Here is a 19,148-nt window from a genome sequence, read left to right as displayed (position 1 = left end):
GCGGGACACCCACAGACGGGGCGGGGGGAGAACCCCACGGACACCCCCGCACACGGGGGAGAACCCCCCACAGGCCCAGGCAGCCCCTGCAGACAAGGGCCTCCCAGCTACCCCCCGGGGAAGCCCTGCACAGACCCCACTGACACCCCCCCGAGGGGCAGGCACGTGCACACGCTCACCTCCGGGCACGGACACACAGGAGCGCACACGCTCACCTCCCCGCACGGACACGCACGTGTGCACACCCCTGCAGTGCTGCGCACAGACAGACAGAGCCTGCGGTCAGGTGTAGGGCAGTTTTATTCCCCCACAGCCCCACCTCAGCCAGCCGCCACCGTCTCCTTGACCCAGGCCAGGACACGCTGCACGTCCACGTATACGCCATACTTGGCGGCCGTGCAGGTCTTGTCATAGCTGAGGATGCCAGCCGCGTACCAGGTGTCATCATCGGGGTCCTGCACGGCAAAGGCGCCGCCGGCATCCCCGTAGCACGTGTCCTCCCGCAGCTCACTCATGCCCACACAGAAGGTGTCATTGCTGAGGATGGGCTGGACCCAGTAGGATTGATTCCGTGCCTCGTAATACTGCCTGCAGCTCTCACTCTCTGCCACCGGCAGCATTACATACTTCAGCATGTTGGGAAAGGCAAAGGTGGCGCCACGGCCCCAGCCTGAGACGTAACCCACCCGCCCTGGGTGCACATAGTCTTTCTGGGGCAGGCAGATAGGCATCACCTCCTCTCCAAGGAGCACCTTCTGCTTCAGCTTCAGCAGGGCCAGATCCACAGCCTCCGGGTAGCTGGGGTGCAGCACCACGCGCTCAATGCCCAAGGCAGGCTGCTTCTGGCTGCCCAGGAAGAGCTGCAGTGTAGGGGCGATCTCCTCTGGCTTGGTGTTCTCAGTGTGGTTCAGGTAGACGTTCCTGCCCGTGGTCAGCAGCCACTGGTCACCAATGAGTGTGGCCCCCACAGTGAGGTTGTGGCGGGTCACCAGCCGGCCCTGCCAAGGGAAGCTGCCCTTCCTAGCCAGCAGGCCCCCGATGATGCGCTGCATCTGCCTGGGGGGGTTCTTCGGCTTACCGCACACTGCACAGGGCAGAGCAGAGCCCTGGTGAGCCCTCTGAGGCCGGCAGGCACCAGATGCCTCCTGGCCCACCGCAGCCCCAGGGAGCGGCACTGAAGATGGGGGTTGTGAGCAGCCCCTGCAGCCCTTTGGCTGTCCAGACAGACTGCTCACAGCCCCCCACCTACCCTGTGCCTTGCAGCCCCAGCCCCTGATGCTCTGCTCTCACCTGGCTCACAGACGGGCACCTCCTTGCCAGCTTCAGGGCTTACCCATGCATGATCCTCGTCACACTTGTACGTGCCTTTGGGAGGAAACCAGAGTCAGCACCCCTGCCTTGCAAGGGAGGGGAAGGGCCCCACAGCCAGGGAGGCACAGAGGTACTTGTACCTCCCCAGGGCTTGGGTGAGCAGGGGTAGCTACTCATACCCCTGAGGAAGGTGGGGGGCTGCATCATCCAGCATTGGGACAGCCCCATGCATCCCCTGGAGCCAGGGACAAGCCCCGTCCCTGGGTGCTGTGCCCATGCCACACGCCTCACCATCACCAGAGCCGCGCAGCTGGTAGTATGGGTTGCAGCGGTACTTGATCAGGTGCTCCACATAGCCATGTTCAATCTCCACAGGCTTTGCACAGCTCCATTCTGCAGGTAGAGGATGCTCAGCTGGCCCAGAAGACCCAGCCCAGGACATCACCCCCACCTCCAGCAGATCCCTCCCCAGTCCTGTCTTCCCAGCCCAACACCTGCTCCCTGCCAAGCTGCCCCCGGCTTCGTCCGAGCCCCAGTGCTCCCACCCGTGCCCTGGAAGGTACCGGTGGCAGTTGCGGTCTCCAGCACGGTCCAGGCCACGCCAGCAATCAGCAGCACTGCAGGTCTGCAGGGGAGACAGGGCACCATCAGCAGAGGGCTCCTACCCCCCTGCTCCCAGTCAGTGGGCTCCACCAGGACCAATGCCCTGGCCAGGCTCACACCCTGTCCCCGTGGCTCCTTCCCAGGGAGGGCAGAGGGCTGACCCTTGCCCATCAGACACAGCCTGGAGAAATCACCTGGGCCAGACCTGGACCCTGCTGCTGTGGAGGAACAAGGCTGCAGAGTTGGGACCCAGAGTGCTTCCAGGCCCAACACACGTCCTGCTGCAGCCCACAGCAGGGCCAGGTCCTCAGCCCGGCAAGCAGGACAGACACAGCACCAAGTACATGCAGGGACAAATCGGCATCACTCACCCCATGCTCATAGCTCCCTCTCCTCAAAGCAGCCTCCTTCTGCAGGTCGATGCTGTTCAGGGCTCTCTCCTCATCCCTTTTATTGCCACTTCTCTTGCCCTGGTGCTCCAGACCTCCTGACCCTGCTGTATGCAGCCAGCACCTTTCCCAGCAGGAGGAGCACAAAAAGCCCCACCAGGCTCACAGCCAGCCTAGCAGAGGCTCCCGGGAAGCCTGCCAAGCCCCCATGGGAAGCCAGCATGCCAAGAGTTTCTGGGATTTTGCAGTTACAAATATGCGGGGAGGGATCTGGCTGCAGATGCTGGTGCCCTGGCGTTACGACACCAGCTGAGGTTCACAGAAAGCAAGAGCCTGCCCCTGCCCCCTGCAAAACTGCCCTGTGCCACCAGCTAGAACAGTCCTGGTGGAGGCACCCGGCAGCCCCACAGGGTGCAGGCAGCTGTCCCAGCGCTGGCAGGTAAAGCCGGGGCACAGGAGCCCGGTGCCATTCCATCCTGTGCCTGGCTGTCCCTACAGCCGGGGCGCACCGTGCTAGCCACTCCGCACAGCTGAGGCGCAGCGGGGCTCAGCGCCAGCCTGGCTGGCCGAGGCGTACAGCACATCCCACGCCAGCTCGCTGCAGGTTCCAAGGGACTGCGGCCAAGCCAACCTCCTCCCACCAGTGCCCATCCCTTCCCGCTCAGCAGGCTCCAGCCCCGCATGCCAGCAGTCCCTGACCCCTCGGGTGCAGGTTGTTTACTAGCAGAGGCAGGGGCCCAGCCCAGCCTTACGGGAACTCGCAGCAGCAATTGCTGGCCAGCGCGCTGCTGGATGCGGCTGGCCAGCAGCAAGGGTGCGGGGCAGAGCACAGCATGCAAAGATGGCCAGAGCACATCAGCCTGCTCCGACAAGCAGAGTCTGCTTCCAGCAGGAGCACAACCAAGGGGCAGAACAGAGGGGAGGGGACGTGTACCCGCCCTCTTACCTACCCCAGGGTGCCAGTGTTGCAGTGAGGCCACCCCAAAACCATCTGGAGCATGTGGGGCCAGCCCCAGCCCTGAACCATCGAAGCCTGGCCTGCCAGGGGTCTCACCAGTGCCCCTCCTGCCCTTCGGACGCTCCAGTCCTTCAGGCTCAGGAGGAACATCTGTGTCTGGTCTCAGACACTCCAGAAGAGGGCTTTCCCATCCTGTGCAAGCTTCTTCCCATCTCTTAGTGTGTCCCCCTAAACAATGAAGGGCTTGACATCTCTGGCCCAGCACCAAAGTCATGCAACCACACTTGAAACACAGAAGACTAGAATCCAGCACAGGACACATCAGGGCTTGACAGCTCAGATCCATGAACCACACCAGCACTTAGACAGATGCTGTGGCATTTGATGATAGCAGGCTTAGATAGCACTGTCCCACTGCAGCGGGCTTCTCCCTCCAGAGGAGACTGCCACGCCCTGGCAGGGGGAAAAAAGCAACATACAACTGTGCTTTGGTGCCCACTGGGCAGCCTCAAGGTTAGCTCGGACAAAGGGACTGCCTGCAGGAAGGTGGGAGAAGCTGACCCAGCCTGTCCGTGGGGCATGGACCACAGCCCACGCACTGGGCTACAGCAGCGCAAGGCCGTGCTCGAGGCCAATGCCACCAGTGACTGCCGTGGCAGTGCAAGGCAACAAACGTCTCCAAGCTCTAATCAGCTTTAGAGCACAGACAAGAATGCCATGGGACAAGGTGAAACTCGGGCTCATGCTCCCACAGGCATGACAGCCACCTTCAGAATGGGAGAGCATCTCCCAGGCCCTCTCCAGAGAAAGCACATCAAAACCTTGGCCAATGGACCAGGTCACATCCCTGTTACAGCAGCAATAAGCACCACCTATCCAAAGCTGAGAATCTAGGAAATGAAGAGGCTGGTGCAGAGTGCTGTGGAAGCAGGGGAGCAGGCAGGTGACAGCCCTGATGTGAGCTGAGGGCCACCAAGAGCCGGGTCAGCATTCTTGCTCCTCCTGTAAACAGATTTGGTGGAGTGTTGTGATGCAATCCTGCTCCGCAGGGTGGATTGTGAGAGGCCGCAGAGGGAACACTGTGTCCAAATTAAGCTGTGTTGCTCAAGAAAGGCCTGAGACGACTGCAGGGAGTCCAGGGTAAAGCAGCAGTCAACACTAGAGGCCCCAAAGACAAAACACACCCTCCAGAAGCATGAACAAACAAGGCCTTTCCATGACAAGTGACAGGGTGTAACTGCAGCTGTCTCCAAACACCTATGTACTGGCAGCAAAGGGAAGAAACGGTGCCCAGCACCTCCCAAGGGCCCAGCCTCAGGCAGAGGTCTCTGCAAGGGCAGCTCTGGTGAGCTTTGTGTGGATCCATCCCAGAGCCCAGCTACCCTGCAGCTTCCACCACCAGGAAAAGATGCACTGCCTGGGAACAGCTGAGGACAGCCAGGCTGCATCCCTCTGACCCAAGGGGTGTCCCCAGAGCAGCACACAGGACCAGGTGAGCCAAACATTTATTGACACTCGGGCAGGACCCAGGGCCTGCAGGTTTGTTACAGGACCATGTGCAGAGAGGGGAGGAGGGCAGGGAGGGCAGACCCTCCTGCAGAGGCTGCAGTGCAGGAGGACCGAGCGCCAGGCAGAGCAGGCAGCACCGGCTGCAGGGTCCCCGGCAGGACGGACACCCAATACACTGCTTGGCCCACAGCTCTGGTCAGTAACACCAGGGAAGGTGTGCCCTCCACAGGGAAGTGCTGTGGCAGGAGCCAGGGCACGGGACTGCCTACAGCCTGTGCAGCACTGTCCCTTCAGAGGCCTTCCTCACCGCCCAGCAGAGCCTTACCCAGCACTGTTTTCTGCTGGGGAGTGCAACCCGCAGGAAAGCCAAAATATGGCCCTGGACAGTGACACCAGGGCGGAGACCCCCTCCCCTGCTCTCCACCCAGCGCAGCCCCACCTTCACCCATCACTGACCCCTCTCAGGGGCTGGGACCAGGACCTCAGTTCAGTCCCAGCCCGCCCAGCACTGGAAGTGTCAGACCTGTCCCTGCTTGGCCATGGTTCCTCCTGGCTAGACCTTGGTTTTGCAGCGTGTCAGCATCGGTGATCTGCTCCAATTGCCTCCATGACATTCTTGAACCCCTGCTCCCTAACCAGAGACAGCATGTGACGTCTGGGCTGGCTGCACTGCGGCTCAGCCCCACAATACCACTGCTTGTGCACCAGCACGTGGCTGCTCAGAGCCACTCTGGGCCCAGGGGCTCCCTGGTGAGGTGCCTGGCCCCTCACTCACCTCAGCAGCTCCTCCAGTTCCCGCTTCACCGCCCCCACCACCGGTGGCCCGTGGTACACAAGCGCCGTGTACATCTGCACAAGCGAGGCTCCAGCACGGATCTTCTCCAGGGCATCGCGCCCACTGCTCACCCCACCTACCCCGATGATGGGCATCCGGCCTGTGGGCAGGCATAATGTCAGGACAGCCCCGGCAACACCAGCACATGTCCCCAAGCCCTGCTCCTACCTTGGGTGAGGGAGTACATCTCCCTGATGGTCTGTGTGGAGAGCTCCCGCAGGGGCTTCCCGCTGAGGCCCCCAGGCTCTGTGCGCTGCCTGCTCTGGAGGCTGCTGGGGCGGCTCACAGTCGTGTTGCTGACAATCAGCCCATCCACACCTAGCTAAGGGGGTAAGCAGCACGAGGACACAGCTGCCACGAGCAGCCCCCCACTGTCATCCTCAAGCTGCCAGGCCAGCACCCCTGCAGCAAGCGCCCCAGCAACATGCCCGTGGACAAAGCAGCTGCCCTCATTGCCTGGACTATCCCCAAGGTCCGGGTGATGCATGCAGGCCCTCACAGACTCAGAGCTACTCAGGACACTGTCCTTACGGCAGGCAGAGTGCTGCGGGTCTGTCTGTCCCTTCAGAGAGGTGACTTGCCAGGAGCACTGCAGTCCTGCCACCGTGCCGTGTGAGATGAGGCAGGAGGCACACCAACCCAGCTCTTTGCCAGCCTCCCCTTACTGCCTCCTCACCTCGCAGATGACACTAGCGATGTCCTGCTTGTCCTGCATGGTGAGGTCAGGAGCAATCTTCACCAGCACAGCTGGCTTGCGCTCACAGGGCAACATGTCCCTCTCTGCCAGTACCTGCAGGGGGACACATGGGCACAGAGCAGCGCATGGTGGGGGAACACCTCTGGACTGAGGAGACACGTGCACCCACAGCCACAGGCAGCACAGGGACAGGCCCTGCTCTCCTTACTTGGTGCTGCCAACAGGACAGGCACCCTACGGTACAGGGCCTGGGGCACATGACCCGCACAGGACCACAGTGACTCCTGATGCCGTGGGGTGGCTGGCTCGCTGCCCCCTACCAGGAGCAGAGCAGAGGACAATGCCTCACTGTTCACACGCCCTTTGCTGGAGTATGGTGCCCCAGTGAACTCCATGTCAGCAGCTGATCAGGGGACATCTTGGTGGCTCTGCCCACCACACTCCTCCTTGCGCTGGGGCAGACCCAACAGCTGGAGCAGAGGAGGCACTGCCAGGGGATGGGATGCATCCAGTGCTGCAGCTGTGGTTCAGGCTGGCTGTGAGGGTCACCCACCTTGGTCAGCAGGTCCCGCAGCTCAGCCTTGCCCTGCAGGTCCCGCAGCCCTGGGGTGTTTGGGCTGGACACATTCACAACCAAGTAGTCAGCCAAAGGGCCCAGTGTTCGGACCCCAGCCACGTAGTCAGCTGCAGCATCGGTAGAGCTCTTGTTCTTGCCCAGGTTGACTCCGAGGGGCATCCCCGCTGGAACACAGACACGGCTGAACCAGGGCAGCAGGACCAACCACCACCCAAGGGGCCAGAGCACCTGACAAGGGAGGCCCCAGGACCAGCTAAAATCAAGACAGGGATAAGCAGCCCACATGCTTCACAGGGGCAGGCCTGGGACTGTCCTGCAGCCACAGCAGCATCACCATAGCTGCCCCGGTAAGCACCTCCCGGCACTGCAGCCTCCAGTCTGGCCACTCGGCAGAGGCTGCCCTCGGAAACTGCCCAGCTGGGGCCCCAGTGGCTTTGACTAGTCTCAGCAGACATGTCCTGCCCAAAGCAGCAAGCAGAGCCTCTGTCACAGAGAAAATGGCAGGAGAAAGGCACCTGGTCACAGTCCCAACGGGGAGAGGCTACAGCCCCAAGAAGGTTCAGGCTGTCCGAATGCACCCTGCTCTGGCCAGAGCTTTCCTGTGCCTGGACGCTAGCATTACATACTTTTTGTGGCCTACAGCTACCTGGGAGACCCGCAAACCCACCCTGCAGACCCCAAGAGCAAAGGCTTATAAGTTTGTCTCACCACTAGTAAGCCTGAGCTGTGTCTCCCGGCGGGCCCGCAGCCTGCGCTCCACTGCAACATGGCCATGGCTGTTGAATCCATACCTGCACCAGAACAGACAAGGTTCAGGGCTGGGCTGGTGTCCACAAGTCCTGAGCAGGACACAGGAGAAACAGAAGGGAGATATATGGTCTCTGCAGCACAGACCACAGAGCCGGGACCACCGAAATACATGCCCTCTCTCTCAGCGGGCGGTCTGTGGGACACCGCAGAGCAGCCACCCTCAGACCCCACCTGTTAATGACCGCCTCATCCTCCACCAGCCGGAAGACCCTGGGTCTGGGGTTCCCCTCCTGGGGCTTGGGTGTGACAGTCCCTACTTCCACAAAGCCAAAACCCATCTTGTACAGCCCATCCACAGCCTCGCCCTGCTTGTCGAAGCCAGCTGCCAGGCCCACCGGGTTGCAGAACTGTCTTCCGAGGACTCGCACCTCCTGCGGGGCAGGGGCTGGGTCACACACTGGCAGCCAGGAACCAGGAGGGCCAGAGCCCACCGACACCAGGAGCCACAGCCAGCACCCGGCTCCAGCCCCTGCAGGAGCAGCCCCGGCCCCCTCCCCTCCCTCTGCCTCGCAGGGTGTCCTCAGCAGGTGCCTGCCCAGGGGGGCCCACGGCTCCCGCCGGGGACATCTCCTGCACCCTGGGCCGCCCCAGGAGCCCCGCTGGGCACCTCCGCTGGCTGGCAGAGCTCATCGCCCCCCACGGACCGCGACAGGTCTGGGGTCACCCTAGGACCCGGCCGCCTGCCCACGCCCCTAACACCCCCCACACCGGCTATCACCCCCCCGCCCCGGCCCCTGAACCCCACCTCGTCCACCCCGCCCCCGGTCTCCCCCGTCACAGAGCCGCACCAGCGCGGGGCCGTCGGGACGGGAAGGTGGCAGCAGCCCGAAGGCGGCGACGCGCAGGGCCAGGCCGTGGGCGGCCTCAGGGGGGAGGGCGCGGAGCGCGGGCATCACTGCCGCCGCGTAGAGCCGCTCGTCGCCCGCCGCCAGCGACGAGCCCAGCAGCAGCCCGCAGCCTCCCAGCGCCGCCGCCAGCACCCGCAGCCGCCCCTGCGCGAGGTGGTCAGCATCAGCATCGGCACCGATCCCTCACCCCACCCCGATACCCCGCCCCGGCTGTACCCCATACCGGCCCCCGCCCCAGCGCCGCCCCCATCCCATCCCATGCCATGCCATCCCCCTCCCCGGCACTGCCCGCTCCAGCCCCAGCCGCCCCCAGCCAAGTTCGGCTCTGCTCGGGCCCCCCCCGCCCCGAACCGCCCCGAACCGCCCCGAGGCCCGCCGGCCGCTCACGCGCAGCGGCGCCGCCATCTGCTCAGGCTCACACGTGGAGCGGCACTTCCGGGATCCCGACTCGGTGATTGGCGAAGGCCGGGGCCCCCTCAGCCAATAGAGACGCAGCAGGACTTGGGGGTAGGCGGCCGGATGGCGAGACGCACGGTGGGGGCGGTGCCTGGAATGAGACCGCCCCGACCCCACCTACAAGCGGGCGCGGCGACGGGCGCGAGTGAGGCTCCGCGCGGCCCACGGCGACACCCCCGGGGCACCCCGGCAGCAGCGTCCCCCACCGCCCGCTCCCCACGCGGGGCACGGCCACCCCCCAATAACAGCATCCCACGGCCCGCTCGGACACAGCCGCTCACAAGCCTAGACTTTATTAGAACCAACCCATAAGGTACAAATCAACCCAAAACTCCGAGGAAAAGTTGTGTGAGTGTTATGTACAGATACACAGAAGAGAGCACGTCACGCTCAGCAGCATCCCCGTGCATGCGAGCCGTCCTGGCTGAAGGGAACAGCCAGCGCTCAGGCCAGGGATCTCCCAGCCCCTTGCCCAGAGGTAAGCCAGGTCACTGCCACCCGTCCAGTCAGAGTCCCCGTGACCCCAGCTCTCCGGCCTCATTCAGTGCCCGCTGACAAAGGAGCTGGTGCAGCCCACGGCACAGCCAGCACAGGCCGCAGCGCTCTGCTAGCCTTCTGCCTGGCCAGCTCATGCTCCCAGCAAGTTCAGGCAGAACACACCACTGAATGGGAAAGCGCAGTGCTGCCCTCCTGCAAACAGACCCCTCACGGAGAATGCAGCAAAGGCCACGGAGGGCTCCCCAAGAGTCCAGTGGGAGCGAAAGAGAACATCGGGCAAGCTGCAGCCAGATACAGCTGGAGCCAGGGAGATGGCAGAAGTGCCAGCGTGCTGCGCAGCCTCAAGGGCAACGCCGTGTCTCCTCATGACCGTATTCCCTGCCTCTGCCCCAATTAGTCAGAAGTCTTACCAAAGGGCCTTTATCACCCTTACCATACAGGCCATCGAGCAGAGAGGAGCAGCTTGCAGATGATGCTGCCCTTGAGACCACCACAGGAGAAGAGAACGCCCCGTCCCGTTTCAGCCCTCGCCTCCCTTCTATGTGGGAAGGAGAGCAAAGCCACTGCAGAGGCAGCCAGGAATGGCATCCAGAGTGTCATGCACAGCTTTCCTGTATAGCTACCCAGACTGATGGGCTGTTCCCTGCTCCAGTTTCACAAGATTCCCCACAGTTCACCTCCTGGAGCAACAAAGATCAGAAAAGCGGCAGCACTTGGTTTAAGTACAGCAGGAAGAGAGCTCAAAAAGAAGAGCGTGTTCATTTGAGGTTAATACAGGAAACCAATTTCAAGGGGAGTGTTGCAGAGAGAAGAAGCTGTCACAGCTCCTGCCCCTCACGTTGGAGTTACAGCCCAGTCAGTTTTAGGTTTTCTTCTTCAGCTCTTCAAATCTCCGAGAAAGATCATCAAAGTCAATGTCTTCAGAGGCAGAAGAGTTGGCACCGGCAGATGCTGTTGGCAGCGTATCTGGCACAGATGGCAATTCAGGCAGCACAAAGTTATCAAAGGTATTAGGAGCTCCAGCTCTTGGTTTAGGAGAAGCTTCTGGCTTGGACCCAGGTCCTATTTAGAATAAGAGAAATATAATTTCACCTCACCATCATCACGCTCTCACCAGAGCCACACAAAAGAAAGCTCCTTCTACCAAAAAGGCGGTACCAATGTATTTTTCTGAACAGGACCAATGGTAACACACCTCCAACTGCAGGTAGACTCAATGGAGAAAACCACAAGGTTTCAGGTTCATATGGCTGCAAGGGGCAGCAGCATGGCAGATCTAGACTGGTGACCCTATCCTATGGCTGCACCACACAGTAGGAGATCCCCCTCCACTGCCCATAGCCAGCTGTAGGTGTGCTGAAGCTCCCACAGGCCTACACTAGCTGGACTGCACGATGGGGATTCAAAGTCCCAGTTTTCTCCTTCCAACACCTCCTAAAGACACATGCAGGTATCACATGCCATCACCCAGCTGTCAAACCGAAGCATACAGCCAGATCCAGTGCACTCATAGGCCTATCTTCTTCAGCACACATCACCAACACTCCCCAGAGGACTCCACTAGATTGTCAGAAACCCTTGCTGGAGCTGGCAAGGGTCCTACTCACTCTAAAAACCCTCTCCACCCTTATCAAGTGCTAGAGATAACAAGTGCTTTCAAAACACACAGAGCAGAATCACACTGTACAAGGCAGGAGAGTTGTGTTATGATCCAATTACAATGCATGAAGCATCTGGTAAGCCTTCAGGCAGATGGACCAAGGGTAACAGCTACCTCCCCTAGTCCTACTCTGCTGTATGCAACCTCAACACTGACATTAATGCAAACCTATCTGCACTCTTAGCACTTACTTCTCTCATTCTGTTGCTGCAGAACGGTACTATTTACACCGCGTAAAAATATATTATCACTTAGAGTTGTTGCTTTATCATTTTATCCTGCAATGCCCTATACTCAGTCTGATGAGACAACTTAAGCTGGAGACCCAGTACTGACTCCAAAGTCAAACTCTAGTTCTTGAGTTTCCCAGTGGAAATCTGGATCCTCTCTGTTTTGAGAGGATACTCTCCATTTCTGTCAGAGTCCTCTCTAAAGTTAAATCCTGCTCTCAAGATCTGTTGAGTTGCTCCCTGTACGGAAGGCTTCCTCCCAGGGATGCTGGGATCCCAAGCTAACCACAGCTGCTAACCACTCTATATTTCCCATACCTCTTGACATACTCACCAGCCACTGGTGCAGATGCATCCTTGTCAGCATTAGGCTCATCAATCTGGAAGAGACTCTCAGTTACTACATCTGTCTCTCCTAACAAGTACAGAATCACATAGGTGTGTAGGCACTGCTCATGGGCAGCAGCAGCCACATCCGTGCAGAGCAATGCATACCCCATACCTCCCCAAGAAGGAACACAACCAGCACACTCAGAAGAATCTGCCTCTTTTCCCAAGAGGAGGCAGTGCTTCAACTTTCCTCTCTCTCCCTGTCCATCAAAGCAGCTTCACTGGCCATATTCTAGAACTGGATAAACAGAGCATGTCCACTAGCAGGTCTAAAATATTTATCAAGGACATAAGTGGGAAAAGACTCCATCCACGAAATCACAGCTACTGCGTCCTTTCTTTCATAAATGATAGGTCCCTGCAGCCAGCAGCACAGTACAAAATGACCCCACCTCAGGTCTTGGGCAGGTTGGGACAAAGGCCCACGGCATGGTCAGTTGTGCTGGTGTAACTCCTCATTCCCTGTGGGCTGCAGTCAGTGCCATCTCTCTCTACCCAGCTAACAGCTGCTGCAGCTGTGCCTGCACCTCCTGGACTCAAAGACTGCTGTGCAGCTAGTACAAGGTGTTAGCACACACAGGTGCTTGGCTAAGCTCATCCTTACTCAGGATATGGCAAAAACAAGAATAATGCCACTGAAAGCAAAATGAGAGGCAGAACTCAGCAACAAAACCAGACAAGCATAGAAAGAGAAGACTCCAGCCTCTCCTTCATCGTTCCCAAGGTCTGAGAAAAGTCTGGGTAAGGAAGAGTGTTTAAATATACGTCATCTGGGTCAACAAAAATTTTCAACCAGACTAACTTAGTTCAAAAGCCATCATTAAACAGACTGAAGGCAACAGACCCTTCGCATTGCAAAACAACCCCAGAATTTGTGGACTCTACTTGTTAACTGTTTATCACCATTTTAACAATGCAGTAAAATAGACCTTGGCTTTCCTTTGCAGCCAAGACACAACTGAATGTGGAACTTCTCTTCACAAGTCATTCGCCCATCACGTGTACTCAGTGAGTCACCACACCCATAAGCAATGCCAAGCACCACCCCAAAAGCTCCAAAGGTTGACAGCAACATGCTTAATGAACATTTGCCTTTTCTGCGGCTACCGCTGTACTCTTTTTGAGGTTCCCTCTGCTGCCTACAATGGTGATTCAGCTCAGGCACTTACAGACTCGTATGTTGGTGGGGTTGCCGGAATTGGTGGTGGATGGATGTTAGTGAAAGGCTGGTAGGTCCCCACTGGTAGGCCATTGAAGTTCTCCTGTACAGAGAAATTACAGTCATGCACCAGACTACTCACCTGGGAGAGCAACCATGGGACACAATACACCTACAGCTGCCATGGGAGCCAGAGAAAGTAGTAGTCTAAGATAAATGCAGGCAAGTATCCAACCTGATATAGTTTATACTTACTAGGAAAAGATTCTCAAGTATTAAGTCAGATGTAGTCACCTGGAGCAACCAGACCCAGCTAACAGGACTGTGGGTTATTCTAAAGAACCAGCATGACTAAACACTTATCTTTCAAGGCATTAGAAGTACCAGGACAAAAAGGGTAATAGCCTGCCTTAAGTACACCTGAGCCATTTCTCCTAAGTGCAGTATCACAAAACAGGAAGGTCATCTCTGGTTCACTCAAGGTTTTGTATTACCCTTACCTGTAACACAACAGTGCCTCAAAGACCTAGACCTGCTGCAAGTCCTCAGCACATTTATGCCTGGGCCTTCAGCCAGCTGATGATACTTGGCCCAGATTTTCCACAAAAAAAACCATACTGCAGCATCGCTGGGAACATATTAAGACTCCAAGCTATCCCACTGTTCTGCCACTCTCCAGTCTACACGGATATCCTGTAAATGACTGAATTCAGAGAACAGTGCTCTTCTCAGCTCCCACCTTCCACCCTTGCAACAAATCATTTCCAAGAGCCATTGGCCTGGTCCCCTCTCCTTGCAGGTCCGAAGGCAGGGCACTCCCGCATTTTTCTGTGCTGTTCCCATCCCACAAAACTCACCTGATTTCCTTGACTGAATCTCGGCACACTACCAGCCTACCAACTTCAAAGTGCAGCTCCAACCCCTGGTCAAAAGCCTGACAGTCAGAAGACTGCCTCAGGAGTTAAGTCTGGACTCCTCTGTTCCCTGAAGGCAAAGAGGGCTGCTGAACATGGGTAGGAACCTCCACAGCAAAGAAGCAACATGAAGCTTCAGCTGCACTGCCAACAATTTCCATCCCATGCAGCCTCACAGCAACAAAATGGCGTTCTGACACATCAAGGTATCAGGTACAGACAGTTCCCAGTCAGAAGGCACAGGGCTAAGCACCACAATCGGAGTCTTCCACAGAAAAAGGGAATGCTAAAAGCAAAGGCACTTACCGGTCCCTTTGGAGGTGGATAGGAGAAGGGCGGATTTGGCGTTGGCATGGGCATAGGCATCATCACTGGCATGGGTACCATTCCATCATGACCAACCAGCGGGGCTGTAAATCCACCACCTCCTCCCCCTCCAGGGCCACCCTTCTTCACATCATCTGTGAAGCCCACATCAATCAGATCTGCCTCTCCACCTGCAGGGGCTTCAGCCTGGAGAGAGTGGAAGAATTCTGCTCACCAACACATCTCTATTCTGATCACAGCCCTCTGAACAGCATCAGATGCAGCATTTGTCACTGGACAAGACGGGACAACACAACAAAGACACAACAGAAGTACAGAACAGACAGCAGCTACACAGTGATATTAATGGGAATCAGAAAGAGAACCAGACTATAGCATGACTAACTACAGCCACATCCCACAGAGCTGTGGGAAGGAGCAGGGATCCTGCTACGCTAGGACTGTCTACAAGATACCAAAGCACAATCACCACCAAGTTCGCTGCAATGCCACAGCTCTGTGCTCTGAAAGCCCACACAGCACTAACAAGACATTTCAGCTAGAACTGGAACACAGAAAGGAGCTCCAGACTTACAGGTGCCTCACTCACCATCACCACTGAGTCAGGCTCATAGGGCACATTGTAGTTCTTGGCAATCTCGATGAGGTATCTCTCCACCAGGATCTTGGGCGGTGCCTCCACGCTCAGCTTGTGCATCAGCTGTAACACAAGGGTGCAGAGACACTCAGTGGGACCGGGGCAGCGCAGCAGAGCTCTGTCCCAGCCAGGGCCACCTGCTGTGGCAGCACAGTGCAGCCTTGGGGAGGCCTTTCCTCCCAATACAGCACTGCTGCAGAGGAGGCTGCTGGCAACCACAGGCCAGGGCTCCACGTGCTCGGCTCCTCTTCATCCACAGCCAGCACAGCAGGGCCCCACCTGCCAGGGACCTCAGCACTACACTCCCATGCTCCAACGCAGGTAGACTCCTAGCAGCACAGCTGGCCCACCCTAATCTGCAGTGAGCCACAGGCATCAGCCACTGGCCAGAGGAAAAAGAGGCAGAAAGCCACAGCAGGCATGTCTGTTCTGCCAGCTCCAGCTGGCTGCAATTGTTCCACCAGTTCATTACCCTGTCATTGACTGTCCCAATCTGGTTTGTCCGGCACAGCTTCCCATACTCCTTGCTGTACTTGGCACACAGCTGATCAGCAACCTGCAGCAGGAGAGAAACTTTGGGAACGTGCACACCCTTGCTTTCCCCCACCACACACTGCACTTCTGCTGTAGCCCTTTCAGCCACACACCCTGCCCCCCAGAGTGCCCCAGCTGAGCAGCCTTAGCCATCCCTGATGCTCCAGGGATGCCTATACTGGGGTCTACATCTGCAGAGCCCATAAAAACATGTCCTGTGCCTTAATGACACAGAGTCCCAGACAAAGCTTTCCACCAGCTTCTGGCAGCATCACCCCCATCCTGCACGTTAACACCGCTCAAACAACCCTACTCACAATCTTCAACTCAGCCACTTCCGACTGGAGTCGTGGTGCAGCCCAAATCAGTGTAGATACAGCTTCTGCCAGGCCAGAGTCCAGCTCCCTAAGGACAACAGAAAGGAATCCTCCCTCCACACCAAGCACCTAGTATTTGATGCCCTCAATCTGCTTAGCCTCAAAGTCCCCGTCCTCCATTCTGTGCTCCAGAGTCTTCCCTGCCTGGGGAAGAAAAGGTCTCTGGAGGCCCTAGGACACTGAGACAAACACAGGTGCCCTTGCATACCCCAGGCCTGCCCCCAGCAGTACCCCTCCCCAAGCCCAGGGGGCCAGGACCCTCTCCCACAGCATTCCCTCTGGGCCAGAGCTTACTTCATGGACTGAATCAAGCCAAAGCGGGCTAGCAGCAGATCGCAGTACAGCTCCAGGATTTCCATGGCTTCCACAAGGTAATCTTCACGGATGATGTGCTCCACACGAATCCTGGCACGCTCATCTTTTCCAGCTGCCAGATAATCTGCAATCTCCTTCCTTGCCTTCTGGGCCAACTCAGCTACAGCACATATCCCCAAGGCCAGTCACTGTGCTGGCAAGGGCTGCTGCCTCTATACCCGCCCAAAGTCCCCCACCACACACAAAGCCATCATGAGCTTTTCTCTCCCCTTCACCGAGCCTCTGCAGTGCAAGACATTCAGCCATGGCTTGGTGGAGCCCTTGTGTCTAGGTCCTAGCACACGAACTCACATGAGAAAGGAGAGTAGGCTTTTATCTGCTAGAGGCACTCCTACACCTTCAAGTTCCCTGCAGAGTCCACCAGAACCATGGATCTCATCTATGTCTGGGAAGGGCAGGACAGCACAAGTGGGGAGAGCCTCCCACAGCACCCAGGAAGATCCCCACTATGCTATGAGCACAGAAGACCCAGGAAAGCCCCCCACCCACCCCCCGGGCAAACTGGCACTTCCCTTCGCACATGGCTACCACCCCATGCACCCCATAAATTGCACTCCAACACGTGCCAGGAAGGTGGTCAGAGGCCACACTGTGGCCAGCCTGCTCCTCTGGGTACTCACACACCGGGGCAGACTGCAAGGCCTGGGTCCAGCAAGGAAGAACAAAAGGCTACTCCATACTTGGCCCATGAAAGTACTCTGACTCCAGAAAAGTCTTCTCCTCAAGCTCCTGAGCCCCAAAAGAATCCTGGGTCACACCTGCCCCCCTCAAATACTCACTCTTCTTTTTCTCCAGTAGTTTGAGGCGATTGATGACAAGGCGCAGGTTGACTCGCAAGCGCTCAGCCTTGAACCCAGAGCCCAACATGATAAACACTTTCTGCGGGAGAAGAGGGGAAGGTAATGTGAACCAGGAGCTGTTGGTCACGCTAGAAGGACACCAGTTACCGTTTTACTTGAGGAAAATACCAAACAATTTCTCCAATCAGGTAAAGGCCTGCTATTCCTCAATCTGCTTATTTACAAATGACTGGACCTACACCACTCATCATTCCCTTTCCCACTTTATAACCCTGCACCTAACCAAGGCGAACAGGAAATAGAACCTTCCTGGATAGTCCCATTCTGACAGACTGAATCTTGACCCCAGAAACAGATGTAAGATGATCAAAAACTGGGACTACTCCTTAAATAGGTACAGGGTTAGAAAACATACCCTAAAACAAGAAGTTAAAGGCCTGGGTCTATTTAATCTAGCCACATGACACTAGCCACTGATGTGAATACCAAAGTAAAGTTTTAAGAATGTTAGACAAACATCTACCAGCAATGGTCTAGGAAAATTTGATTGTGCCTCAGCTCAGTAAGCTGAGCTTACTGACATGGTATTTTGAGGTTCCATTCAGCACCAGGTTTCTGAGAAGCTCAGGTGGAAAAAACCCTCAGATTTCACAATAAACAGCATAACTGCTAGAAGACATGCTTTCACTCCCTTACTTTCAAAGGGGAGGGAAGTAAACCAATGCCTCAAGATGCCATCTGCGACAACTATCACACAGTCAAATCCTCTCTCACTTCACTGACAAAACATTTTTAAAGAAACATGAAAGTCATCTGCAAGAACCAAACCCACCTCTGTCCTATCAATATGCAAGTTGTAAAACAGCTGTATCGTTAACCCAAAGACTGTACACACTAAGGTTGTAACAGTCCTGTCATCAGAAGGAAAAAGTTGCCATTCCATATTCCCCACACTCTTCCTGCTTACTGAAAATGCGCTCTGGTAGTTCTCCAGTCTCTCATGAACCAGTTCAACTTATTAGTCCTACAGAACACTGAGAAGATGCTTTATTATGGCATTTTGTTATGCCAAGAACTGTAAATCAAAAAATCCTTCCTTAAGAGCTATTACATAGAAAGACTTTGACTTGTACCTGAAGGACACACTGAAGCAGACTTTTGGATAGTGATAGCATTTTGTGTGTAACTAGTGGTTTACATAAGATTTATTACTATCTAGAGTATATCCAGTTTATTTAGCTGGTCTTTTCACACAACAATACAGTTATTTCAATGATGCACAGAACCAACCAAGCTCAAAAAAAACATCGCTACAAAAATACATATGCATGATATAAGTCTTATGCCATAAAAGGCAAGTTTTGCCCTTCTGTGACTGAAACATACTCCTGCAACATTAAAATAACTTTATAGTGCTGCAAGCAACAGTCTCAGCACAACTTGCAATATCTCTGTAAAAGTACCTATTAAATAACTATTCTGATTAACAACCACCTGTTTTAACAGACTGGTTCAAAATACAGCCATTAAGTAGAAGCCAGCTCCCCAGCCATTCTTTCGCAACCATCCTTCTGTCATTTTAAAAAGTTGTGTTACCCCCACTTCCCCGCATAAGGCTCTCAGCGACGCTGCTGCAGAAAGGCTGATCCAGTTCTTCCTTCCCTGTACCTTGCCTTCCTGTAGACAGGCTGCTACTATGACCAGACCGAAATTAACCCTTACGCATATAGCAATTAGCCTGTTGCTAGGGCGGTTTCCAGGTGTATTAGTCGGCGAGACTCGCCGCGTAGCTGCCCAAAGGCCAGGGCTACTTCAGAGAAGCGCGCAGACAGCGCAGGAGACCCTGGGTTAGCTTTCCCGGCGCAGCTCCACCCCGACGGGGCTGAGGGAGAAAGATCCCTCTGCCTCCTCGCTGCCGTCCCAAGCGAGGTGGCGCCGAGGGAACGTCCCGCAGCACGGCGGAGCAGACCCCGGGCCTGCCCTCAGCCGAGCCAGTGGGCACTTGGGACAAGGCGTCCACCTCACTACCAGCATTTTCTCGGCCACCGAGCACGCCCCATCGCCCTCAGCTCGGCCGCCACAGCCCCACTCACCGTCCGCCCCTCCGCGCAGACTTCAGGCACCCAAAATGGCGGTCTCCCAGCCGCACCACCTCACCGCGAGCGGAGGGATCCACGGCGCCGGCACTCTCCACTCCTTACCCGGGGCACGACCGAGCTGGTGCGGCAGCTACGGCGGAAAGACCACAAGAAGT

The 19,148-nt window shown here is 56.8% G+C and overlaps 3 protein-coding genes across 5 annotated transcripts; all 3 read right to left on the bottom strand.

Moving 5' to 3' along the window:
* Positions 1 to 282: 282 nt before the first annotated feature.
* LOC129212091 (haptoglobin-like) lies at positions 283 to 2,444 on the bottom strand. Its single transcript, XM_054840205.1, has 5 exons — positions 2,286 to 2,444; positions 1,875 to 1,936; positions 1,603 to 1,704; positions 1,291 to 1,365; positions 283 to 1,084 (listed from the first exon to the last, which is right to left on the bottom strand). The coding sequence occupies exons 1-5, from the start codon at positions 2,294 to 2,296 to the stop codon at positions 321 to 323; spliced, it is 1,014 nt and encodes a 337-aa protein (XP_054696180.1). The 5' UTR covers positions 2,297 to 2,444; the 3' UTR covers positions 283 to 320.
* Positions 2,445 to 4,753: 2,309 nt separating this feature from the next.
* DHODH (dihydroorotate dehydrogenase (quinone)) lies at positions 4,754 to 8,997 on the bottom strand. The gene is made up of 9 exons (XM_054840199.1): positions 8,925 to 8,997; positions 8,478 to 8,681; positions 7,861 to 8,060; positions 7,588 to 7,670; positions 6,856 to 7,043; positions 6,282 to 6,395; positions 5,774 to 5,927; positions 5,546 to 5,705; positions 4,754 to 5,401 (listed from the first exon to the last, which is right to left on the bottom strand). Exons 1-9 carry the CDS (start codon positions 8,940 to 8,942, stop codon positions 5,347 to 5,349), a joined length of 1,176 nt encoding a protein of 391 aa, XP_054696174.1. The 5' UTR covers positions 8,943 to 8,997; the 3' UTR covers positions 4,754 to 5,346.
* A 268-nt stretch (positions 8,998 to 9,265) lies between these two features.
* Positions 9,266 to 19,121, bottom strand: IST1 (IST1 factor associated with ESCRT-III). 3 transcript variants are annotated; one of them, XM_054840201.1, is made up of 10 exons: positions 18,988 to 19,044; positions 16,874 to 16,973; positions 16,014 to 16,194; positions 15,660 to 15,747; positions 15,281 to 15,364; positions 14,761 to 14,871; positions 14,151 to 14,357; positions 12,941 to 13,033; positions 11,716 to 11,761; positions 9,266 to 10,553 (listed from the first exon to the last, which is right to left on the bottom strand). In XM_054840201.1, the coding sequence occupies exons 2-10, from the start codon at positions 16,959 to 16,961 to the stop codon at positions 10,354 to 10,356; spliced, it is 1,098 nt and encodes a 365-aa protein (XP_054696176.1). In that variant the 5' UTR covers positions 16,962 to 16,973; positions 18,988 to 19,044; the 3' UTR covers positions 9,266 to 10,353. The 3 variants fall into 3 exon arrangements, with proteins under 3 accessions (XP_054696176.1, XP_054696177.1, XP_054696178.1); XM_054840202.1 differs by lacking the exon at positions 18,988 to 19,044 and adding an exon at positions 18,491 to 18,973; XM_054840203.1 differs by lacking the exons at positions 15,281 to 15,364; positions 15,660 to 15,747; positions 16,014 to 16,194; positions 16,874 to 16,973 and having other exon boundaries at positions 18,988 to 19,121.
* Between the last annotated feature and the right edge of the window lie 27 nt (positions 19,122 to 19,148).

This window comes from Grus americana, chromosome 13 (genome assembly GCF_028858705.1).
Source record: "Grus americana isolate bGruAme1 chromosome 13, bGruAme1.mat, whole genome shotgun sequence".
In the NCBI taxonomy this organism is placed as follows: Eukaryota; Metazoa; Chordata; class Aves; order Gruiformes; family Gruidae; genus Grus; species Grus americana.
Note: the sequence above shows the minus strand (reverse complement) of the source record. Positions and strands in the feature narration are given on the sequence as shown.

Excerpts from the sequence above, each read along its gene's own strand:
- LOC129212091 (XM_054840205.1), bottom strand. Across the intron at positions 1,705-1,874 it reads GGAGACCGCAACTGCCACCG|AATGGAGCTGTGCAAAGCCT; the intron begins GTACCTTCCAGG and ends CTCTACCTGCAG. Across the intron at positions 1,366-1,602 it reads GCTGCGCGGCTCTGGTGATG|GCACGTACAAGTGTGACGAG; the intron begins GTGAGGCGTGTG and ends TTCCTCCCAAAG.
- DHODH (XM_054840199.1), bottom strand. Across the intron at positions 8,061-8,477 it reads GTCCCGACGGCCCCGCGCTG|GAGGTGCGAGTCCTCGGAAG; the intron begins GTGCGGCTCTGT and ends CCTGCCCCGCAG. Across the intron at positions 5,706-5,773 it reads GATGTACTCCCTCACCCAAG|GCCGGATGCCCATCATCGGG; the intron begins GTAGGAGCAGGG and ends GCCTGCCCACAG.
- IST1 (XM_054840201.1), bottom strand. The coding sequence starts at position 16,961 with ATGTTGGGCTCTGGGTTCAAGGCTGAGCGCTTGCGAGTCAACCTGCGC. Across the intron at positions 14,358-14,760 it reads AGCCTGACTCAGTGGTGATG|GCTGAAGCCCCTGCAGGTGG; the intron begins GTGAGTGAGGCA and ends CACTCTCTCCAG. Across the intron at positions 10,554-11,715 it reads TGCATCTGCACCAGTGGCTG|GACCTGGGTCCAAGCCAGAA; the intron begins GTGAGTATGTCA and ends TATTCTAAATAG.